General features: G+C 33.1%; 2 protein-coding genes across 10 annotated transcripts in view; both read left to right on the forward strand.

Annotated features, from left to right (window-relative positions):
• LOC141533470 (dystrobrevin beta) overlaps positions 1-26,954 on the forward strand; it is a 633,463-nt gene that overhangs the window by 55,562 nt on the left and 550,947 nt on the right. The window lies entirely within an intron of this gene.
• LOC141533487 (uncharacterized) lies at positions 74-9,032 on the forward strand. Of its 4 annotated transcripts, XR_012480283.1 has the most exons (8): positions 149-2,314; positions 2,390-2,509; positions 2,592-5,482; positions 5,608-5,770; positions 5,964-6,156; positions 6,293-6,484; positions 6,583-8,677; positions 8,762-9,031. XR_012480283.1 is itself a non-coding variant. In XM_074252405.1 (7 exons), the coding sequence occupies exons 3-7, from the start codon at positions 5,451-5,453 to the stop codon at positions 6,612-6,614; spliced, it is 597 nt and encodes a 198-aa protein (XP_074108506.1). In that variant the 5' UTR covers positions 141-2,314; positions 2,390-2,509; positions 2,592-5,450; the 3' UTR covers positions 6,615-9,032. The 4 variants fall into 4 exon arrangements, 3 of the variants coding, with proteins under 3 accessions (XP_074108503.1, XP_074108506.1, XP_074108504.1); XM_074252405.1 differs by having other exon boundaries at positions 141-2,314; positions 5,608-5,755; positions 6,583-9,032; XM_074252403.1 differs by having other exon boundaries at positions 6,583-9,031.

Consider the following 26,954-nt stretch of genomic DNA (forward strand, 5'->3'; position numbering starts at 1 on the left):
TATTAGATTAGATTAAAATTTCTGACTACTTTACTACTATGGTCTTAACATGACGACAATAATTTATTAAAACAAATGGTCTTAATGTCTTAAATTAATAAATTAAAATTATGTAGACAGGGGTCTTAATATTCTGTCGAAACATAAATTATCCAATCCGAGAATTATTTTTGATGATTATCTTAATCTAAATAATTTTTAATAACCAAATTGAAAATTGTTAACATAAAATTAATGATGAAAATTAATTAATTATAATCGAATTTTCCTATGAAATTTTCAACACGAAATAACTAATTTCTGGGACTTAATGTCCACGCTATTAATTTTTAATTTTCAACAATATTTAATTTATTTAATTCACAGACTTAATCCCAAAATAAATTTTTACTTGATAAAATAATTTTACAATATAGAATAATTTCTACAAATAAATCTTAATAAAATATCGGATAATTTCGAAATCCTTTAAATTAAAATGCATGATAGTCTTGAAGTTAGTCAAAGGTCGAAACTCGCAAAAAAACGGGCCACGATTCCTTATTGGTTGAATGTGACGCACTCCTCATTCACCATTGGTTATACTCGGTAGTACGTGAACATGTTGACAATCGAAAAATATCGAAATTTGAAGCTTGAATAATATAAAAAGAAATAAAATAATAAATATAAAATAATAAAAATAAAATAATAATAAAATTAATAAAATAATAAAAAAAAATACAAAGTTACTTGGACAGACATGTAACAATTTTTAGAATTTTTCTAACAATTAAAAGATGGAAAAGAAAATCGATATTTAGAAAATTAAAAAAAAATAAAAATTCCAATTTTTTAGAAATAATTTTTCGGTGTAAATTTATTTATTAAAAAATTGTCAACCGACTGCTAACTTTAATGTCATATATTAATATTTATTATTATATAACGTTAATTTTTAGTGTACATAAATACATATTGTTATCGTAAAATTATAGTACTGTATAAATATCATTATGTGCCATAGGGTGTCCGTTATTTACCAATTTGGTTTCTGAGTCTGCAGCGCCCCTAAAATTTTTAGTAAATGACCTAAAAAAAAATATTAAACCCATATAAGCCCTTAATATTAGTAATAAACCATGCCACAAAGACGATTCGTTTCCCATTTAAATAACATGGAACTTTGGTACTTTTTGCAATTAATTTTTTTATTTCGATCCCAATGCATAGATTGCTGTGGCAACAAATTATTTTTGTAGGAAATTGAACGCTCTATAAAAACTCTCTCTTAGCGTTTTTCGATAAATTCACTGGCTTTAAAGTTATTTAAGGTCAAAGTTGAACTAAAAGTAACTTCTCATTTTTTTTTTTCATTTTGACCAAAAAATTATCATTATTCATATTAATATTTAGTGTTTATTGCTAAAAATATCTTATTTTGGCTATTTTGTTAAATTTGTCGAAATTATTGTACAGAGCAAAGCCAAAATTATCAAACAAAATTCTGATAAATTAAAAATTTCGCATTAACAATTACTTCCATGAAAAATTTAAATTTGTAGTTGCGCATGCGCATCGAAAAGAAATTCAGTATCTTGACTAACCGGTTCTGTATGTCGACTATGTTTAGTTATCATCCAAAACTTTCTATTTTCCAACATTGTCGGTGATGCTGTCATTATTACATTAAATGCGATTTATATTATTATTTGGAATCAGTGGTGTATAGCCTTATCATTAGTGAAATTTTTTTATTATAAATTATAAACGTGTAAATAAAACCTATCCAAGTATCGAGTAATATAATTACAATTTTATAAACAGTAATAACCTAGAATTTTAATCTAATTGTTGTTTACGATGAATGATAATCAAACTATGGACTTAAGGAAAAATATTTTTTTAATTGATAAAACAATAGATACCATAAGTGATAAAAAATTAGCTACGAATAAAGAAACCTTGCAGCTTTTATTTCATTACACAAGAAATCTAAAACAATCAATCGGAGACAGCTGTCCAATCGTTATATCAGAAATTAAAAAAATTTGGGATAAAGTGGAGATTCCAACTCAAGATAATTCACGATGTGTCGCAAAATTGAATAAGCTCTATACAGACTACAGAGACGTGTAAAAAACTGCTAATAGAAATAATAAAATAAAAGAGCAAGAGCTATGCAATATTCTTGACAAATTATTCGATATCGCTCATAGTAATATTTTTGAAATGATAGATGATGAGACAAAACAGTTTTTGATTGATCAGCGAACTCAACGAATTTTACATTTAAATTACGTCGCTACACATATTGAACTATCGCCAAAATCTGGTAATAAAAAAATAATAAATAACTACAATTTAATATTTTATTCCAATTGATAAATACTAAATAATTTAATTACAGAAATACTCATTTCATCTCCTGAGAATCAGCTGAAAAACGACGAGTCCCTCACAAATACGACTTCAACTCAATCACTTACAACAATAGATCACGTTGTGAGGAGTCCATAAAAAATGTCTGGTAATATTGAGTGCTTTAATGTTATAAAATTTTTAAAGTTTTTGTAATATTATTTGTTTTTAATAATTCTCTTGTTCAACAGATATTGATACGCCAAGCACGTCACAAACCATCAGTGAAATAAAATCTAATGGAGAAACTATTAGTAACTCGCAATCAACTTCGGTATCTGAATTTGAGGCAACTGGACGATATTATGAATCGAAACATCTTCGAGGGACTATTAACATCGTCACAGAAGATGTGATTGCGGTGTTTGACAGCTGTAATATTTCTTACAGAGAATCAGTTCGTCTTACCTCAGCTTTGGCTCCAGCTATGGGAGTTGATCCACGTGATCTCGTGTTAAATAAGTCTTCTTTTCATGAGATGCGGTCTAATTTACGGAAAAAAATGGCTGAAAAAATTACACTACTGTTCAACGAAACTGAAATTGATGCCGCAGTTATACACTGGGACGGTAAACTAATTCCTGATAGTATGACTTGTAAACGTATTGAAAGACTTCCTGTTTTGATAACGTGTAATGGACAAGAAAAAATCCTTGGAATACCTGCATTACCTGATGGATGTGGGTCTACTCAAGCAGAAGAAATTTTTAATATTATTTGTGAGTGGAGTTTAAACCATTCTGTAAAGGCCCTATGTTGTGATACGACTGCTTCTAACCTTGGTTGGAGAAACGGAGCTGCAGTGATTTTAGAACGTAAACTTGGGAAAGATTTGTTATATCTTCCCTGTAGACACCACATATATGAATTAGTGTTATCCTGCGTACACTCAACGAAAATGCCAGGCACAACCGGACCAAATGTACCGTTATTTAAAAAATTTCAAAGTGAATGGAGTTCCATTGATACAACAAAATATAAGTCCGTACAGAAAAATAAACTAAAAAAAAAATATTACGAGATCAAATACCAGAAGTGATTGCAAAAATTGATGGGTTTTTAAACACTCTTTTACCACGGGATGACTATCGGGAACTTTTGGGATTGAGTAAAATCTTCCTAGGCACAATGGACTCTGAAAATATAAAATTTTATAAATCTGGAGCATTCCACCACGCTAGATGGATGTCCAAAGCAATTTATTGTTTAAAAATTTATATTTTTCGAAATTGTTTTAATTTAAGCAAGGAAGATGAAAAGAGTTTACAAGAAATTTCTTTATTTATTGTGTTTGTATACGTTCCATTTTGGTATACGGCACCGTTAGCTGCAACTGCTCCAAATCAAGATATTGAATTTCTCAAGGTAGTCTATAATTATCGAACAATTGATAAAAAATTATCCGAAGCAGTTTTAGCAAAATTTAGAAATCATTTATGGTATTTAAGTCCAGAGGCAGCAGCTTTATCATTTTTCGACAAAAATATTTCTTCTGACGTAAGGCGAAAAACGGTGGCGGCTTTGACATCAAGCGAAGAAGATCAGTTTGATTTTCCTAAACGTTTTATTTTCAATTCAGGAGATTTTGATTGGTTTCTGAACAAAAATGTTGATTATTTTATTAATTCTACTTTCGTCAAATTTTTCGAAAGATTTAGTATCGATACAAACTTTCTCTTATTAGATGACAGTACATGGTCAGAGCATCCAGATTATTTAAAAGGTTTGGAAATTGTTAAGCATCTAAAAGTGGTCACTGATTCTGCAGAACGAGCTGTTAAACTAACGGAAGAATATATTAATAGTCTAGCTAAGCACGAAGATCAAAAACAGTATGTAATTCAAATTGTAAGTGAATACAAAAAAAAAATTTCCAAATGCTACCAAAGAATGTTTAATAAAATGAATTGTGTTTATGTATGTGTTAAAAAATTTATTAAATTAGTCACATTTTCAATAATAATTGAAATTTTTTAAATTAAACTTACATCATAAATTACATTTTGTAATTTTCGGAATATTTGCTACTAATATTAGTTATAAAATAGTTGATAAAAGATATTTTTAGCAATAAACAATAAATAATCATAATTTTTTGGTCAAAATGAAAAAAAAATAAGAAGTTACTTTTAATTCAACTTTGACCTTAAATAACTTTAAAGCCAGTGAATTTATCGAAAAATGCTAAGAGAGAGTTTTTGTAGAGCGTTCAATTTCCTACAAAAATAATTTTTTGCCACAACAATCTATGCTCTGGGATCGAAATAAAAAAATTAATTGCAAAAAGTACCAAAGTTCCATGTTATTTAAATGGGAAACGAATCGTCTTTGTGGCATGGTTTATTACTAATATTAAGGGCTTATATGGGTTTAATATTTTTTTTAGGTCATTTACTAAAAATTTTAGGGGCGCTGCAGACTCAGAAACCAAATTGGTAAATAACGGACACCCTAATGTGCCATCTAGCGGCAAAAATTGTTTCTTCAGTAGTAATCTCATGATAAACCGATAAAAAAAATGTCCACTATAGTGATGCGTAAACGTACAGCCAACATTACAAATAAAATTAATGCATTATTTGCAGACGAGGGAAATGTTGTTTCCGTTCTAAAGTGAATAATAAACCATAATTTTATATTTAAACAATCAACAATAAATTAATACGGTAATCAAGTGACTAAAATAAAAACAACAACAAATTTTGGTAATATTTTTTAATATTAATGAATGTTTTCTGATTTTATAAATATTATCACTCCCACCCTCAAACAACCAGTGTTTCCGGTTGTAAGCAGGACGCTTTCGACATAATGACAGTCGCTCTTTCTGGTCGGACTGTCGTACGATTCAGACGCTGGAGGTTATATCTATTCAACATTCCTTTTTGCACGTGCAAGGCTTTGCGGACTAAAAATTCGTATTAAAAATATATTGTTAAAAATATATTGTGTCAATTAAATTATTTGTGTTACTGCAATAACAGTGATTATTATTTACGGTTTAAATAATATCCGAGAATCAACAAAAAGGTTTCACCTCAAACGAGGAGATGGACAGTTTTACAAATGGTGATTCTATGATGTATGTATATTTTTATTATATATCTTAAATCTTTGTTCAATATTTTACTATAAATTATTTTTATTAAATTATTTATTTACACACGGAGAATTATTCGATTGTTTTATGTATTTTTTTTGTTCTAGAACATTGAAAGGCGTCGTGGCGTGGGTTGATGGGATGAAAGACACTAATACGGGAAAAAAAATATTTCGCTTCGTTATGACGAACGGAATGAGTAGACGTGTTAGAATAATAGTTTGGGAACCATTGAACAAAATTTATCAAGAAAAGGTTAGAAGCAAAATGGTAAGAATATTTTTTATTCGTGTTTTTTTCTTTTACTTTTTTTTTTCAATTTTTTTTTCCAAATTTCTGTGGTTTTAATTTTAAAAATCAATTTATCATATGACTAATTTTTTTTTATTTTAAAAAGAAATTTCGTTTACGTCTGTCATCTTTTCTATTTTCGTCGTTGTTTGTTAATTATCGTTATTCGCAGGTTCTTACTATCCCACGTCTTAAATGTCAAGTTGCGGATCCAGCTTATGCTCAAGAAGCTGAGAATGTAATCGATAAAGAATTGGTTGTAACCAACAGTACCAAGGTAAAATGGCCTGAAATTACTGGAAACGGCGCCGAAGTTCGCGCGCTAACAAGCATTGCGGAGCTTCATAATACTTTCGGTTTCGCCGGTAAATATTTATATCTAATTACGATTATTTCCTAAACTAATAATCTATTTATAATTATATACATATTACTAACGTTTTAATCTATTTATTTATAATTATGTACATGTTATTAACGTTTTATTATTCTTTTTTTCAGTTGTCGCAGGCTGCGTCAAAGATGAATTTGACGAGGTTACGTACAAGAATCATTCATTTTCGTCAGGGTCCATCACAGACGGCGATTTCAGAACGAAAGTACAGGTCCGCAATTTCAACAAAGTTTTGGCGGAAAAATTGGTCCCAGGTACGCACGTGGAAGTCAAGGGACAAGTCGAACGCGAAAAGACTTGTAAGTAGTTGTTCAACACCTCTTAATTTTTTCATTAACTTTGAAATTATTTTTTTATATGAAATTGTCTTTTTTCCGATGCATTGACTTATATTCAGTGCAACTCCTTCAACGATATCAAAGTGATTGACAATAAAATGATGACAGAAGAACAACTCAGGGCGGAGTTCAGATCACCGGAGAGCAATGCGGCTAAAAGACCACGACTCGCGTCACCGAAAAAGGACAAAGATGGTGACGATCGCATGCCCGCGGCTTAGTGTTTCATCTTCGTCACTGCGAAGTGACGTGTGACCGTTGAATTATACGGTTGCGTCACTTGATTTTTTTGTTTTTAACTGGGCCGTTGGATTTGGTTATTTTTTTTTTACCTCTTGTACTGTTACATCATTTATTTCTCTTAAGGATTTTCATTCGATTTATCGCGGTCGTGTAAAATTTTTGAAGTAGGACAGACATTGCGATAATTAATATTTTCAAGAAAATATGTGTATCATTCAAGTTATTAATGATGATACCGATTCATTTAATTTTTTATTTTACACTTTTTCGACAGAACACTGCTCTTGATATCAAATTCCATACGTTGCCGAGTTAAATTTTATTCATTTCATTTAATTTCTACAATTACGTATTTTCAGTTTTTTTCGGTTTTGGTTTTAATTTAAATTAAAATCGAACTCTATTTAAATAAAAATATACTAACTCGGGAAGTTAATTAATACGACGAAAAAAAGTTCTGATTTATATTATCCGTTGTGCCCTTCGGGTACTTTTTTTTGTGTTAAATTTCTTTTTACGTCGTTAAAATTATTATTATCGTTTAAATCTAATTTTATAGTTTTTTTATTGACTTGAAAAATCAATTTGTCAAGCCATCGAGAAATGTTGAAACATTTTGTCACTTCAATATATTGCTGTGCAATGATTTGATTTGATAAATAATCATAAATTTTTGCTCCCAAAGTAGTTGTTGTGCGATGAGTATTACAAAATAAAATTATGAAATTTTTATATCTAAAATAAATATATTAATAAATCACTACTTAAATTTCAGATTAATCGACCGCACTGTTTTTGTGTAACTAATTTCGAAAATTAATAGCTTAGAAATGATGCGGTCAATTGATCTGAAAACTTGATAATGAATTATTAATATATTTGATCTTCGATAAAAAAAATTTCATACTTTTTCTATTGAAATGTCTTTCACGCAACAACTATCTTACAATCAAAATTATGTATTTTATGCACGAAAAATCCGGCGTCGTACTAAGTCAATAGAATAACCTAAGTGTTGTGATAGTTAGTATTGTAATAAACATAGTATTATTATTCTTAACGTAAAATATAATCTCGCTAGATATTTCGTGCACTATGTTTTTGGTTTTTTAAGTCAGATAAATAAGATCTGATTTTTAGTTTAACTTTAAAATATGTTTACTATCATTTATAAGTAAAATTATATGATTTCTTATTGATCTGTAAATTTTATGCATGTCGTCCGAAGAATTTGTTGTCTAATTTTTTAATCTAAATTATAAAAGCTCGTTGTATTATAAATTAATAAATAATTTTCTGTAGAAACTCGATGGTCCGATGACATAAATAAAAAATTGTTTTTATGTGACTAATTAATTAATATTTATATTCTGTACAAACCTTCTATCCCAATATTTATTTATTTTTTTTTTAAATTAAGAAAACATGAAAAAGGTTCTTGACCAGGTAAATAATTAAGAAGATTGATTAAAAGACATACTTCTTGAATTCGGTACATAAACGGAAAGTTTGACTACTGTCTAACTTCACACTCGCATCCATCTTTATTGCAGAGATTCATTATTCATATGAATAATGTATATACACTCGGTGTTTACTGTTAATCAATTGACATAATTAAACGGTTTATATTAATTTGTAAAACAATTCTTTCGGTCCTTCGCGTTATCTGTTGGATGCAATCGACGTCTGTTCACGTTTGCTAGATTGTGCGAAATAATTTTCAATTGTGTTCAGTCCGTATAATGTGTAACGCAGTGGTTTGCATAAACACGTAACCTAAAAGCAATTTTATTGTCGTTTGAGATAGATTTGTTGTTATCTCACCCGTTATCATTAAAATTTCGTTTCATTGTATTTCAACCCTGTTGGTTGAACGAAGATTATTATTGTATTATTTTTCCTATCTGGGTACGTATGTAACATAATGTTTTTGAGCCATTCGTCGTAATTATTATATTCGTCCACAACTAACTGACGTATTTGTTATTCCAGGGTCAATCAATTTCACCTTATCAACAAGACCAGTATGTCAGTGATTTCCTAATTTAGACGTCATATCATGGAATAAACAACCAACGTCGACATTATTTACCATTGTCATTCATCTTACTTGGAACAAATAAATAAATAAATAAAAGAAATAGATTACTGGCTATAGAACCTAGAACGAGATCGTAGGCTTCTGGACATATATATGTCTGTGTATGTGTATGTTTGTTTCAGAAGCAAAATAAAGATATTTAAGACATTTAATTGTTTTTCTATCTCCAATAACCTATAATTATCATTTAATTTATTTATAAAAATATTTACAATTTACTATAAAACAACATTTAAAACATTTATGAATTATGAAAATATAATAATAGATTGAGACTGAAATCATAGAAATAGAATTAATGTATTGACTTTGAACACAGGACAAAGGGTGTATCCGTCGTTGATCCGATGGTCATTGTTAAATCTAATAGCTGTAATCTATTCTAACATTCGTTCTTGACTTTTCTCTTGGGTTTGCATTGTTTATTGTGGTTGTAGACAAATAACTTATGTTATAATAGAATTTTTAATTAAATTCAATTACTAATATTATTATTTTTTCCGCCGTTACAATTGTTTTAGTTATTACTATTCTTATTCCACTGTGTATGTAAAGCTCGGTGTATTAATATAATTTTAATTTTTCTTGATTTTAATCTTTATATGTACTATAGTTTGATTATTCGTTAACTTTTTATCATGCCGCGAAGAAAAATCGTACGTGACCCCATTGAAGAAGCATCGATCAAAAGACAACGACAAGATAAGAAAAATGCTGGCCAACGTGCAGTTAGGAATAGTCGAAAAAAACTTGCCGTAGACCCCCAAGTTGTTAAATCCAATCGTATAATTGATCTTGAATGTTCAGAAACTATAACGCTTCGCGAATCAAATGTAATAAACAAACCATCAACATCATTCGCGCCAACAACAAACCCTATCACACAAATGAATTCTGTAAATTTACCCTCAACATCGTTTGACAACACTGATCCAAATCTTACTCACTGCCATAATATTCAAAACGACTTTCAAAACAATGGTTGTGGTCATAGGCTCAATTCTACGATGCGAGATAATCATCAAGAATTCTCTTGCGGTAACGCTCGCAATGATAATTCTAATATAGTACCAAATTCTCCGGTCGTTGAAGAGAATATTATTGAAAACTATTTGGGACCGATGACATTTATATGCTCACATTGTAATGCCCGCCACTTTTCTGCCGAACAAGTGGCTAACAAGAAATATTCGTACAATGATTGTTGCAGTCACGGTGAGGTAGCTCTTGATCCTTTGCCGGATACACCACCTTTGTTGAAGAATCTTTTTGAAGGTACCCACGAAAAATTGAATCATTTCTTTGAAAGGATACGTTATTATAATAGCTCGTTTTCGTTTGCTTCATTCAATGCAAATTTAACGGAATTTCGTAACAGACGTCCAGGTCCATTCTGTTTCAAAATCCAAGGCCAAATATATTACTAAATAAATGAATCATTGTATCCTGCACCTAATGACACTCCGACAAATGGACAACTGTTTATAATAGACGCTGTCGAGGCCTCACAATTTCGGTGTGATCAAAATGACACACTAGATCTTGGTGTTGTTAGTATAATTGAATCAATTATAAGAGAACATAATATATTTGTGCATTCATATCAAATGATGAAAGATGAATTAAATGCATCTAAAATCAATGATAATGTCACAGAACCTGAATTACAGTTACTGTTTACATTAAAAAAAGGTATGGATCGAGGTCGCTATAATTTTCAAAGAGTTAATGAAGTAGCTGCAGTTTTCGCGACTACGGCAGATGGGGACATACCTGAATCATACGTAACTGTTAGAAACAAAACTACAAAAGAATTAAAGACTGTTAGCACTATGGATCCTAATGTCGAACCATGGATTTATCCATTATTTTATCCTTATGGGACGCAAGGTTGGCATAAGGACTTGCCTTTAGTCAATAAAAATAAACATGTAACTCGAAATGCCTATATTAAATATCGTATGGCAATACGAGATGAATTCAATATATTTTTGATGGGTAAAAGATTGTTCCAACAATGGGTAGTAGATAACTACGTGAAGGTAGAAAAAGACAGAATAATGTACTGCAAAAATAATCAAAAAAAATTAAGGGCAGAATCTTACCAAGGATTAATTGACCATTTACATAAAAGAGGATCTGAAACAAATAGTCAAATTGGTAAAATAATCATACTACCTTCCACATTTATTAATTCGCCTCGGTATTAATATGGTTCAACTTTATCAAGACGCTATGTGTATCGTACGAGTACATGGAACTCCTGACTTATTTGTTACGATGACATGTAATCCACACTGGCGAGAAATATCGGAAAATTTGTTACCGGGATAAACTGCGGCAGATAGACCGGATATTGTTGCGAGAGTTTTCTATTTAAAGGTCAAACAACTAATGGATATAATAGTTAAACAAAACCATTTCGGTAAAGTAAAAGCTTATGTGTATGTAATTGAATACCAAAAACGTGGTCTTCCTCATGTGCACTTATTGATAACTCTCGATAAAGATTCTAAGATCACTACAACCGAACAAGTAAATAAGTACATCTCAGCTGAAATACCAGATCCACAAACGAATCCTATTTTACATCAAATTGTGTTGAAGAATATGATTCACGGACCGTGTGGAGACTGGTGTTTGGTTGATAAAAAATGTTCGAAAAAATAGCCAAAACCACATCTCGAAGAAACAACAATGAATGAAAATGGTTATCCTAATTACAGGCGAAGAGATACAAATATATCCTACTCTAAAACAGATACTTTTAAAGTAGACAACAGAAATGTGGTTCCACATAATAAAAAACTGTTGGAATTATTGAATTGCCATATAAATGCAGAACTCGTAGCCAGTATTCAAGCTATTAAATATTTATTTAAATACATTTATAAAGGTTACGATGCAGCTGGTGTTCAGGTTGTCGATCAAGGACAAAATAAGATTATTGAACACGACGAAATACAGGATTACATCGAAGGTCGATACGTGGGTCCAGTAGAATCGTGCTGGCGAATATTTAACAAAGAATTGCAAAATAAAAGCCACTCGGTAATTAGATTACCAGTGCATTTACCAAATGAATACACAGTTACTTTGGACCCTCAAAATGATGAAACCATCCAAAATGCATTAGAAAAACAAACTATGCTTATCGATTATTTTACCTTAAATGCAAGAGACCTCGATGCTAGGAATTTATTCTACGGAGAGATTCCAATACATTATGTGTTCAAAAAAAAAGATAAAAATTCTAAAAGAATGAGTTGGGAAAAACGCCAAAAGCAATTCAATGCTATAGGAAGAATGTATTCAATTAGTCCCGCCTAAAGCGAATTATTCCATTTACGTTTATTGTTAATAAATGTCAAGGGAGCATTAAGTTTTACCGATCTTAAAACAGTCGATGGTACTGTTTGTGAAACGTTTACTGCAGCATGTTTAGCTTTGGGGCTTATTGAAGATGATAATGAATGGGAACGAACTTTATCCGAAGCCGAAATATGGATGATGCCGGTACAACTTCGTAAATTATTTGTCCGAATTTTATTACATTGTCAACCAACGTACCCGGAAAAATTGTGGGATAAATTTAAACATTCAATGTCGGAAGACTTTTTGGTAGAATTCGATCCATCGATGGCTTATAAAAAAACTTACGCTCTACTGAATGATTTGTTAATTTCCGAAGGATCAAATCTCAGTAAATTCCCAACTATGGAACAAATGATAAATTTTGAAATCAACCAACATGATGAAATGACGCAAGAAGAACATCAACAACTTGGTAATGAACAATATGTTAAATTAAATGAAAAACAAAAAGACATTGTCGATACTATTTTGAATTCGACACTTTCGAAAAACGAAAGTGTAAATGATCGTACTATTAATTGCTTTTATATCGACGGGCCAGGCGGTTCAGGGAAAACATATATTTATACAACATTGTATCATTTGTTACGAGGCAAAAAGCAAAATGTATGTACGATGGCATTTACAGGAATTGCAGCAACACTTCTTCCCCATGGAAGGACCGTTCACAAGGTATTCGGCATGCCTGTTCTGCTTTATGATGATTCGACTTCCAATATAAAAAATCGTTCTAAAGAATATGAATATTTGAAAAATATAGATATTATTGTTTGGGACGAAGCTCCGATGTCTCCGAGGTATGCGTTAGAATTAGTGAATCGTACGTTATCTGACGTATGTAATAATAACCGACCATTTGGTGGCAAAATTATCGTTCTCGGAGGGGATTTTAGACAGTTGCTTCCGGTCAAAATGAACGCTACCCGAAATGAGTCGGTAAATTTATCGATAAAATTCAGCGAATTATGGAAACATTTTGAAAAATTTTCTCTAATTCAAAACATGAGGGCGTTACCGGAAGAAACGGAGTTTGCTAAATTTATATTGTCGGTTGGAGACGGTATTACCAATGATGAAAATGATTACGTGACTCTTCCAGTAAATTGTATTGCACCGAAATACGCTGATATCGTTACGGACATATACGCTGATACAATTAAACATGGGCACTTTGACAATTTTACTAAATTGGCTATACTTTCTCCTCGTAATGCAGACGTCGATCTAATAAACGATAGAGTTGTAGATTTGTTAGATGCACGATCGGAAAAGCTCTATAGTAGTGTTGATAGCACGGAAAATTGCGACAATGGTGTAATCAACGAATCAATATTGATTGAATACTTGACCTCAATTAATCCACCGAATTTCCCTCCGCACAACTTAAAATTGAGACTATATAGCGTTGTTATGCTTATCAGGAATTTGTGTGTAAACGAAGGGTTGTGTAATGGGACTAGGTTGATGATTTTAGAATTAGGACACAATCTATTGAAATGCAAAATTCTTACCGGTGACAAAACGGGAGAAATAATGTTTATAAACCGAATAACTCTTTATTATGATCATGCAAATGCTTTTACATTTAAACGCAGACAATTTTCCGTAAAACTAGCGTTTGCTATGACTATCAATAAAGCACAAGGACAAACATTTGACAAAATAGGAATAGATCTTCAAAAAGACGTTTTTAACCACGGACAATTATACGTCGCAATGTCAAGAGTTAAATCATGGGATTCTTTGAAAATTTATTTGCATGACGACAGGTCTAACGATTTGGTAAAAAATTATGTGTATCCAGAACTTTATCGATAAAATAAAAATACATAAATAAGGCATTTAATTCAGGTATAACGGTAAATAAATATCTCGGAATCAATTCTTGATGACGGTATATTTCGGAAAGATATAATTTACACCGCACTTCTCTTAGATTTCATCATATATTACGATCGGCTGTATTCTATGGTTTACCTAACGTACGTTTGTGCTCTTTCACATGATATCCATATTTGGTCGTATCCTCGGTTGTAATCATAAATGATTATTTATATTTCAAATTAATGACAACCATAATGTTACTGATTGCATCATCACTGAACGTACCGATCATGTTGATCAAGTGTCAGTCATTTAATAGTCGTTCATTACTATAGTAAACGTCACATTTTGGTAATTCTAAACGCCGTTAAACATATCACCGCGAGCCCGTATCGGCAGCTACCGATAGTTCAAAGTTTTGGTCATAAAAGTCAATGAGATAATTGATTTACCAACGTTTATTGTTTAAATTTCTCGAACATAAAATATAATTGCGCATTTAAAATAATGTTTATATTGTTCCTGTTCGTCGTCGCAAAGATTTTCACCTTTGATTGATCATTATGTATATTCATTTGCATAAAATCTTAAGTCCAAATTGATCGTATGAATTTTCCCGTTAGCCGATGTATTTATTCGTTCGACGATGTCCGTCACGAACTTGATACTTCATATTTCAAATGATCGTCGATCAAATTTATGCTCGTCATATCGTCCGTTAAACATATCAATCATATTAATCGAATATAAACTATTTAATCGTCGTTCATTATTATTGTAAATATATCAAAATTATTACATTTAGACCATGCTAAACACCAACAACCGTACACCGCGCGACTGTGCCCACAGTTAACGATAATTAAATATTTCGTCCGTAAATGTAAATAAGATAATTGATTTGCCGACATTTCGTGTTTAAATTTTTAAACGAAATATAATTGCGCATGTAGAACAATATTTAAAACGTTCCTTTTTGTCGACTCGCAAGTCTTGATTTTCAATCGATCACTAAGTTCATTCATTTACATAAAATTTTAAACCTAAATTTATCGTTATATAGTTCTGCAACATTAAACTAATTTATTCGTTTGACGATACTTCCAGAATAAATTTGATTATCTGTCGTCGAGAATATATACAACAACATTGTTAAACATTCCATTAGAAATTCGAATAGCGCGCTTTAATTCTGACAAATAATGAATCGCGGCCCGTTTTTATGAATTTCGGTGTATGAATAACTTTAAAACTTTCATTATTATTTCTGTACATCTATTTAGAGTTATTGTGAATTTCGACTTATGTCTAACTTCAAGAATTTCGCGTATTTTAATTGAGAGGATCGTTCGTCGAATACGTCAACGATATTAATCGTACGCTAACTATTATGATTTTTTGATATACAGAAAATTATAAATTATGATAAAATAATTAAGTTTTTATTTTGTTCGTGGCGTCTTAACACAATGTTTTTTGTTTACTTCATCGGTTTCGGCGCGCGCCAGCGCGCTTTGAAAAATTCTAGTAGTTTTATAAATTATAAAAATCGATAAAAGTCGAAACCTTCAATTTTGTTAGCTAGAATATTCGCTAGTTTAGTTGTCTTCGACCTTGGGTGTTTGGAATTTACCGCGACACAAAATATATCCACGTTCAACCAAAAGTTCCACGAGTAAAATGCTTGTCGATTAATTTTCAAGCAACAAAATTAATCACTTTTTTTTAGTTAATTGTTATAAAATTATAACAATTAATTAACGAATTTTCTAGGTGTTAATTAATTTAATTGATTAATTTTAGTTAGTTCAAAATTCTCCCAAAGAATGTAGAAAGAATTTATCCCTCAAGGTCGATTGAGTCACTCTCGGGTATAAGCCCCCATGAAAATCACTCAACTCAAACTAGCGAATATCAAATTCTGATTAATCAAATAATCGTCGATTAAACGATCCAATTGATAATTAAATAGGAGAAGTAACCGAGTATTAGGTAAACCGCGGTCCACTTCTTTCCCACAGAGTAATAATTGATACCTTGACGAATAAAACGATGATCTAACTCTCTAATTGAGGATGAAGCCCTAGTTGTAGTTGGCTTCCTTCGTCTCGTCACTACTCCGGGAATCGGTCCTTCTCGATTTCTGTGGCACTATGTCTGGCGGTCACACTACTTCTCCCTTTTCCACTGCACGCTTCACCTATTTTAACCCAAAACTACCCCCTCCTATTCTCCCTTTAGACCTTTAGATCGAGACGCGCCAGTGCTATGTCGAATAGTTATCGATATCCGGTGACTTATCGATTGAGGGTAATTTTACCCTGTTACAAAATAATCAACAAACATTCTTGCATGTTGAAAACAGACACCAATTTTTTCGCTAGTGCGTGGTAACTTTTTGACCTTGGGTATGAGTTAACTGCGTTGTACGATTCAACCGACGCTTAACTAGTCTGCGAGAATACCATGGAATTTTTTCGTAGAATAATTATATATAATTCGGTTTTATTTTATTAATTAAAATAGTTGTGACTGAACCGATTTTCCCGATGTTCAGAATCATTGCTAATTAATCGAGTAACAAAAATCAATTCTTACGACAATTAACACCACAAGGCCCTTGAGCAGTCCTCGGGTATAAACCCCCTTGAAGTACTCTCAACGAAAACTAACGAATCAAAATTGAATTGCAATCAATTAATTATTGAACTGTTAATATTAGTATTGAGAAAAGTTAATTAATTAAATAAGTATTTTAATAAAAATTGAGGAGTAGTTAGATGAACCGAGTATATGACCCCGCGGCTCATCTATGTAGAAAGTCTTAGTTTCGGACTAATTTAATTCGGCCTTGATTATCATTAAATAACTTTATAGTTTCATTCTGATCTAAAACTTTCATTGCACATAACAAGCCGCGTGACTACAGTGCTTCTGATATCGCCATATATTCAGTCTCCGTGCTGGACAAAGCTATTGGTTTTTGTTTCCTTGCTTCCCAAGTTATCAATGACCCTGCTTAAATGAACCCGTACGCTATGTATGAGCGACGATCTACAACTTTCCTGCCCAATCTGCATCCACTATGCTAAACAAACTCAATCTAGTTTTCTCAAACGTCAATCTGCATTCGATCGTGCCCTTCAAATAACGCAATACTCTTTTGGCGGCTTTCCATTGTTCTGAACTGTAAACTGTATTAAATTGGCTTAAATGATTTACCGCGTATGTAATATCTGGCCTTGTCGTAAACGCCAAATAAGTTAACGCACCAATCAGGCATTGATACGGATATTTTTTCATTTCACTCTTATCCACGCACTCGGGTTTTGCTAATTTACAATTTGTTTCTATTGGTGTGCCAATGGGTTCGCACTCACTCATACCAGAACGCTTTGATATTGACTTGACATAGTATCTCTGTCTACGATATAGGCGTGACTCATCGTCACTTGAGAACTTAATTCCCAAACACTCATTAATTTTACCGAAATTCTTCGTTTAAAACGCCATGGACAAAGAGGCTTTCACTTTACTTAACTATTCATAATCATTCGTAGCACACAAGATATCATCAACATAAATTGCAATATACATTATACTATTTTCTTTTTCATACATAAACATGCACGGATCTTGTGGTAATGCTCTAAAATCTAACTCAGTTAGTTTTTTAACTAATTTCTTATCCCACCGTAATCCCAATTGACGTAACCCGTATAGTCATTTTTTCAACTCACATACATTATCGCTATTCGAATTTAACATTCTTAGCCATCTTTTGGTCGTATTTATAATACGCGAATCACTAACATTCACACCACTTGAACCTACTGGTTTTCCCGCACTAATTTTTCCCAGTATTTCACTAAGACATTCCGGCACTTCCATGAATACCCTTTCTTCTAATTCCTCATGCACGGTACGCTGTTACGACGTTCATCTGGTGAATAACTAACTCGTACTCCGCTACAACTATCGCCATCAATCTTATGGATGTTGACCTGACGACTGGGGAGAATGTTTCGTGGAAATCTTCCCCAGGTCCTTGCGAACATCCTCTCGCGACTAAACGAACTTTCTTTTTCAGATTTTGACCGTCTGACTTTGTGCTAAATACGTAGTAACTATCTATTACTTGACGATCTTTTGGTCGTTCGGTGATCTCTCACGTATTACTTTTAATTTGCGCTAACAGTTCATCTTCTAACGCTTTTTTCCACTGAACGGCTTCTGCTGTGTTCTTCGCCTGCTTCCAGGTTGTGGGGTTCTTCATTATTGTCCAATTCGCGAAGTTTGTGAACACATCTTCATCACTTGTGTCCATACTTTCTACGTCGCTTCTTATTTGGTGTCTTTCTTCTTCACATAACGCCTCGCTTTTTCCGCTCACCTCACCTGTCGGACTAGAGTATATTTTTGGCGGTCTTTCTTTCGATCCTGTACTAATTATTTTCGGCCGTCCTCGGCTTCGTTTGGCTGGCTGTATGACACGTTCCCATGACTGTGTTGCTGCTCCCTTGCGGGTACGTTGCAATCTCATTTCCGCGATTTTTGGCTCTTCTCTTGACGTATCATCTGTCTCTATCGAGAAATTTTCTTTTTCACTTTCTCCAAGTATGTCTTTATATTCTCCAGTAAAACCTGACACGTTGACGAATTTTACGTCTCGAGAAATTACGACTGATCTTGTCTTCGGCATGTATATATGATACGCTTTAGATGCTTGCGCGTACCCAACGAATATTCCGGGCTCTGACCTTGACTCGAGTTTTCCTCGACCTTGTGTCTTGTTTAAGACAAGTGCTTTCGCACCAAATACTTGAAAATAAGCCACTGTAGGTATTTTCCCTCTCCACATTGTAAATGGAATCCCACCATTTAATACAGTTGTTGAGCAACTATTCCTAATGTAATTTGCTGTGTTTACGGCTTCTGCCCAAAGTTGAGGAGGGGAGCCTACCTGACGCATCAAACATCGCGATATCTCTACCAAAGTACAATTTTTTCTTTCTGCATTGCCATTTTGCTGTGGCGTGTGTGGCATAGAAAGTCTGCGCTGTATCCCATGTTCACGGAGAAAAGTATCGAATTCTTTATTACAGTACTCCTTACCGTTATCTGACTGTAATGCTTTCATCATTTTCCCTGTCTCATTTTCTGCTTCTTTTTTGAAGATCTTGAACGCGTCAAATACATCGGATTTATTCGTGATAAAATACACTTTACACCACCTTTATCGGTCATCAATGAATGTGACGAAATATCGTTTTCCATTAACTGACGCTTTTCTCATTGGCCCTTCATGCATCAGAGTGTACTATTTCTAATAATTCACTCGTTCAACCTTGAATACTTTTCGAAAAAGGTAATCACGTCTATTTTTCTCAAATACATATCTTACATTCCGATAATTTTTCATTATTTTTAATATCTAAACCGTAAACAAAGCCGTCTTTCGCCATGAGTTTTACATCTCTCTCATTCACGTGTACCAATTTTTGATGCCACTTGTCGATTTTATTATTTTCACTACTTGCTTCAACACTATTCGCTTTGTCTTTATACTTGTCCACAAAACATATATATATATATATATATATATATATATATATATATATATATATATATATATATATATATTGTAACCAGGGGGTTTTGCCCAGGTTCAGTTAGCTACCCCTTTCCTCTTTAGAAAGGGCGCCACTGGGATTTTAGACACGGTGTCCCAGAAACCGGGGAACATGAGAGGGAAAAGACAGAGTTGTGAGAAGTCCGAAAAAGGCTGTAAATAAAATTGAGAAAAATTATTTGTAACAATTTAAAATGATTTATTCAATCAATTTACAAACTTAACAATTTCCTTATAACTAACTTAATTGTGAGAACCTCTCACCTACGTTGGCCCTTGCCAATTTTTCTTACAACTAAATAACCAATTTATTCAAACCTCGTCACTCCGACGGAATACCTTAAAATCTAAATTTTCCCTCGTCAACCTGACGGCATATCAAATTACTCAATTTCTACGTCAACCTGACGGATTCCTTATTCTATCATTTTCCTTACTTATCTATAACATCGTCCACCGGACCCTAAATCAATTTTTCCAACGTTTATTACCTCTAAGTTTTCCGAAATTTTATTCCAAATAATAATCAAATTTTCCTAACAGCTCTTAATACAAAATTATCAAATTCACAAAATTTATCACTTGTCGATTTTTCTAATTTATTCATTTCCTACAATCCTAATCACAAAATCTACAGAATTACTTTTCCAACCAAAATTCTTCAACTAAATTTCACTAAATTTCACTAAATTTCTTCTGACAATTTTTTCTTTATCAAATTCTCTAATTCCCAAAATTCATCAAAACTCAATAATTAAAATTGCTTAATTAAATTTAGCCAAACGGCCTAAATTTATCCTTCTACAATTGCCAAAAATTTTAATACATAAATTATAAATGACCTCTATTCTAAATTACGTACTTGTTCAAATTTACCAAATTTCCTGAACTAATTTTTAACTATTTTTTGATACTTATAAACAAAAGACCGGATTGAATATATTTATTTTCTTATTTTCCAGTTAATTGATAAATGTCTTAAGTTCTATTGTCTTAATTACTAAATGACCTTGACGAACTTAACTCGATTGGAATTTGCTAATACGTAAAGACTACCCGAGACGATTATATTTATTCTCAATAAAAACTTAGATTGGTTAATTCGGCCTAATGACGATTAGAATGGCCTGAATAACCAATTTACCTGGAGTTCCAATTAATTCTGCCAACGATGGAGTTGTCCAAGAGCAAGTAAAATTTTGCGAATAGCAACTTCCTTCAGCTTCTCGAGTCCGTCAATTCTTTCCTCGTCTCCTCGATCTCAATTATATCTCGTACAATTTCTCTCTGTAAATGCCGATAAATAAATAATAGATCAAATACAAATTCGTCAGCCTAAAGGCCTGACGGGATGAAATTTTAATAAAGATTTAGAATATAACGGCTCGCTTCGTTCCTCTCTTTCGTGAAGCCTCGAGCAAATTTTTACTTACGTTAATTTTGATGGTAAGTTTTAGTAGTCGCTGGGCACTGTACACTTACAAGTCTCATCCTCCAAAAGGCCCTGTTTTCGTCTTCGCCGGCTCTTTTATAACCTCTCATTCAGGTTCTCGAATTTTCCTATTGTCTCGTTCACGCTTAGTTTTTCTGGGGACAGCGGTGGGGACTTAGCGATCCGTACGACCCAGTGACGAGTCTTACAACTAGCTACTCACGCTCAGAAGGTACGGAGTACTCCCTACTCACCGCGACAAGATAACAGTGACTCTAGCCCCGCGCGGGAATTCAAATTCCCTGTCACAATATATATATATATATATATATATATATATATATATATATATATATATATATATATATATATATATGTCGGATTAGCGTTGGGTTGAGATGGGCGCATACTATTATTATTATCTTGAGACATTTTATTATTTAAACACAATATCAAGATGACACAAATATCGTACAATTTTATCAATACACAATTATAGTTTTTTGTAACAATGTCTCACTTATGCGTAGCACACACACACACACACACACACACACACACACACACACACACACACACACACACACACACACACACACACACACACACACACACACACACACACACACACACACACACACACACACACACACACACACACACACACACACACACACAATATCATCTAATCACCACACTAAAAGTATAATTTACTATTATTATTTAATTATTAAAGATTATAATTTATTTAACACAATGAACTAGCAATATGAACAATATTAATAAAATAAGACATCGTTAATATTAAATATTAGAAATAATAAAATGACGACAGACTTGGATAAGAGAACGAATCCACGGTTAGAAGGACAGCAAACAGTTATCGCTCACTGTTCAGAGAGAACTGATTATTCTCTAAACTTATTTTTCAATCCATAGCTCCTTCAGGTAATTATTCTGAAAAAAATGTACAAGCTACATTTTGCAATTGTACATTCCGAAGATATACACTTGGGTATTGCTATCCCTTGATCGTGGCTACGTTAGACCAGCAGATGTGATCTTTCGAACCCGAGCCTACCGTCATAAAAGACTTAAGGAAAGTTTAACTAAAATTTCCATAGCGGATTAAATCATAAAAATTAAAATTCTAAGTTTTATTTTCTAGCTATCAACTAAAAGTGCTGAGGATTTTCCCATTCCTTGGGAAGAACCCAGCTATTCTTATCTCCGACACGGCCATCCTGAAGATCACACGTCCTCGGGTGCATCTAAAATTTGGTTTTTGCTTAACGTCAGAGTTAAATTAACAACTTTAAATAATGAATGATCTACTTTGAATAATCTGCCGATTCAGGGATCCAACCGAACAACGGAGAATAGTAGAGTTTATAAAATACTTTAAAGAACTTTCAATTGTGTAATCGCTAATGCCAGTTATGTTTCGCAAGCTGTAGATTCTCTTTAGATTTTATTCTTTGCAAATGAAAGGATAAACACATCTAAATTACTTTAGACTCCACTGCCACACTAGGCAAGTGGTGTAAAGGAACACATCTAAATTGCTTTAGACTCCACTTTCACACTGGACAAGAGGTGTAAAGGAAACACATCTAAATTTCTTTAGACTCCACTGTCACACTGGACAAGTGGTGTAAAGGAAACACATCTAAATTGCTTTAGACTCCACTGCCACACTGGGCAAGTGGTATCGGTTTATTTGATTCAAATTACTGTCAATGTTCTTCCGAGCTTTCTACATTTATTGAGTCATTTTCGTCCTCAGGATCACCAAGATCCAACTCGCTAGGAACACAACTCTGCGGCATTTTTCTTAATTTATCGTGACTGTATTTATACGTTCTTTTACCTCTAACTAAATTAAAAATATATCTATCTCCTTCTAAAACCTCCGCTATTACAAATGGACCCCTAAATTTTGGATCTTACTTAGTCTGATTTCTTTCTTCGTTTTTCAACAATACGAAATCACCAATGCTAAACTTAACTACTCTAGCCTTAGTTTTATCAAATCTATTTCTATCATAGAAAGCATTACTTTCGATATTACTTATAGCTTGTTGCCTTACATTAGAGATATCTACTTCTCTAACTTTGGTATTTTCATGCGCTAAAAATTCGTAAGGTCTTACCACCTTACCAATTAATAACTCTAATAACCTTACCAATTAATAAGGGACTAGATTTGGTGACACGATTTGTAGTGCAATTCAGAGCCAGCTGTATTTCGCCTATTGCTTCTTGCCATGACCGTCCGGTAGTTTCTACTGCAGTGAACATGTTCTTTAAAGTACCCATAACGCGCTCTACCTGACCATTTGCTCTACAAGATCCCGTAGCTATTAAATGTAATTCAATATCTTGACTTTTACAATAATTTTGGGAATCCTTACCACTTAAGCATCTCTCTTGGTCAGCGATTACTCGACAAGGACTACCAAAGATAAATATAGCTGATTTAAGTGCTTTGATTGTACTAAGGGAATCTATATTACGTGTATGGTACAGGTATACGTATTTTGTAAATGCGTCAATGAGTACAATAACGTATTCTTTTGAGTCATTCTTACCACTTAGGCTACCCGTAATATCCATATGAATAGTATGTCAGGGTATATTGGTTTTAGGTATTGGATGTAATTCGGCTTGTACCTTGCCTGAATTGGATTTAGAAACTTGACAAGTATGACAGTTTTCTACAAATTTCCGAACGTATTTCGCCATCCCTTCAAACCAATAATATTCGTACAGTTTTTCAAGAGTTTTATCCCAACCTCAATGCATGATCGACTGATGTACGTGATTAACAACAGACCATCGAAAACCTCGAGGAATAATGAGTAGACAAAGGGTTTTCCCATTTCTTTGAATTTTCCGATAAAGGGTACCGAATCTTAATTCGTACGTCTTTAAAATGTCTTCCGCGATTTCATCGTCTTGTAATTTAGAAACGATTTCTGAAATTTGAGGATCACGACGTTGCTCTGCTAGTAACCAATCTTCCGATATTTCCGTAAAATTAATTACCTTCTCTTCAATTTTAACAAAAGGTTTACGAGTGATGTCAATTGGGTTACGAGAAAAGAAGTCAACATGTAACATTCGTTTCCTTTCTCTGTAAACAATTTCAAAAGTGAAGGATTGTAGAAAAGCCCACCACGGTGCATTTTTCAATCCAAATGGCATTTTTAGATATTCATATTGACCATCGGGAGTAACAAAAGCAGTGAATTCAGTAGAATTTAGATGGATACCGATTTGATGAAAGCCACTAGCCATATCTAAGCTTATAACATATTTAGCATCCCGTAATCTCGCGATCTGATCTGAAATTAAGGGTAAAGGAAATCTATCTGCAACGGTATTTTTATTTAACTCTCGGTAAACTACACAAAGTCTATCTGAACCATCTTTCTTCTTAACAAGTAATATAGGGCTAGAAAACGGTGAATTACTAGGTTTTATAATTTTGGCTTTAAGTAATTCTTCGATTCTCACGAAAAATTTCCCGTTCTTCAACGCTAAGTCGATATGGTCTTCTTTAGACGGTAATATTAGGGTCTATGAGACGTATTTCTAACTGACCTGTCGTAACTTCGGTTCGGGGAAAACCCGTGATAAAAGAATCTTTAAAATTTTCTAAGACGGAAATTAATCTCATTTTATCACTACCCGTAACGTCAGTGTCTACTTTGTTAAAGTTAATCTCACTGGGAACTGTTTCGCATGTATTGACTACTTTAGCCTTGCAAATGGTAAAATGATTTTGCGTAATATGTACTTCGAAATCCTGACCCAGAATTTCACGACCAATCATTATATCATGTTTTAAATAATTATCGGGAATCACTTGAAAGACTATCTCCAATGTAAAGTTATTTATACAAACAGTAGATAAAATTTGTAAGATACATTTGACACAATTATCTCCTATACCTCTCATTAAAACTATATCATTAATATGTTTTCCCGAAAATTTCTTAGCAACTGATTCTTTAATCAGTGAGCACTCAGCTCCTGAATCAAAGCAAAATGGAAACGACTCACCTATATGGGTCATTGTACCCACTGGAACATCCACGGTGCAAAAATCCCCTCGGCGTTCGGTGCTCGAGTGCTGATTTCCACTGTTGTTGCCGCTGTTGCTGTTGTTCTTCCTTGACGGACAGTTTGGTGCAATATGACCTTCTTTATGACACTTAAAGCAGGTTACTTTGGTCGCGATGAATGGTCGACTTCCTTCTGGACTATGAGAATTTTTCCTCTTGTCGAAAAATGTCTTCTTGCGACATTCGGATATTTTGTGACCAGGAATACCGCCGAAAAGACATTTAATCCGTGTCTCCGTTGGCTTGCAGTGTTTCGAATCTGAACTTGACGAGTTCTCGGACGATTGCAACGGTCGCTTCTTTGCGTACGAGTAAGCCCTCATTTCATTAAGAAATTGGTCTTCTGTTTTTACCTCACTCGTAAGCGCTGTGCGTTCGACCCGGTGATCTTGCGATGTTAATCGATCGAGAACAGCGCCGTTGATTATCTCCGCCATACTCAAATTTTCCCACCTCGCCTTGAGAAGAGAGCGTAAACGAATCCCAAAAGCTCCAGTTGTCTCGTCTTTTAATGGTTGTTCGTTAAAAATCTTCATGAGGGCAGAAGCTGCGGTTTCTCTTCCACCAAAACGGGAAATAAAAAGTTCCTTGAATCGAGACCAAGTAATAGTTCCTCCAACCATAATTTGAGTCAACCACTGTGCAGCTAAACCCTTTAAGGCACTACTAAGCGCGGAAAATAGTGCACTGCCTTGCAATGGATTTTCTTCCATCATAATGCTAACAGCTGAACTCCATGCAGCCGGATCAGAGCCAGAGGTTTCTGGATTAAAACGTTGTAGTGTAAACTTCCTGGAATTTGTGTCAGGTTTTTGGGCAATTGATTGGATCAGCTCACGTAAAATAGCCATGTGCTCTTGCATTGATATACTCGGCGTCGATCCCACTTCTAATGTCAGATTAGCGTTGGATTGAGAAGGGCGCATACTATTATTATTATCTTGAGACATTTTATTATTTAAACACAATATCAAGATGACACAAATATCGTACAATTTTATTAATACACAATTATAGTTACTTGTAACAACGTTTTACTTATCCACGGTCAGAAGGACAGCAATCAGTTATCGCTCACTGTTCAGAGAGAACTGACTATTCTCCAAACTTATTTTTCGATCTGTAGCTCCTTCAGGTAATTATGAAAAAAATGTACAAGCTACGTTTTGCAATTGTACATTCCGAAGATATACACTTGGGTATTGCTGTCCCTTGATTGTAGTTACGTTAGACCAGCAGATGTGATCTTTCGAACCTGAGCCTACCGTCATAAAAGACTTAAGGAAAGTTTAACTAAAATTTCCATAGCGGATTAAATCATAAAAATTAAAATTCTAAGTTTTATTTTCTAGCTATAAACTAAAAGTGCTTAGGATTTTCCCATCCCTTGCGAAGAACCCAGCTATTCTTATCTCCGACATATATATATATATATATATCTGATATAACGCGGCTTGTCACGACGACAGCGTCGCTAATTTACATCGGATCTTTACTAAACTCAATATAATTATTCTACGGATAGATATCAAAGTCAAGTTCGTAGATAAGCTTAATCAGTCAAGTAATTTAGAAATGCCAGGATTTTAAAATTTTCAAAATTATATAAATTCATTTTTTTTCACTTTCTTACTCGTATAACTTTTAAATGGGATAATTTATCTAATTTCTGTAAATTTTATCTGAAAGCT

This window comes from Cotesia typhae, unplaced genomic scaffold, assembly GCF_013202065.1.
Source record: "Cotesia typhae breed Kobodo isofemale line unplaced genomic scaffold, CoteBio_Ctyphae contig_9, whole genome shotgun sequence".
NCBI lineage: Eukaryota > Metazoa > Arthropoda > Insecta > Hymenoptera > Braconidae > Cotesia > Cotesia typhae.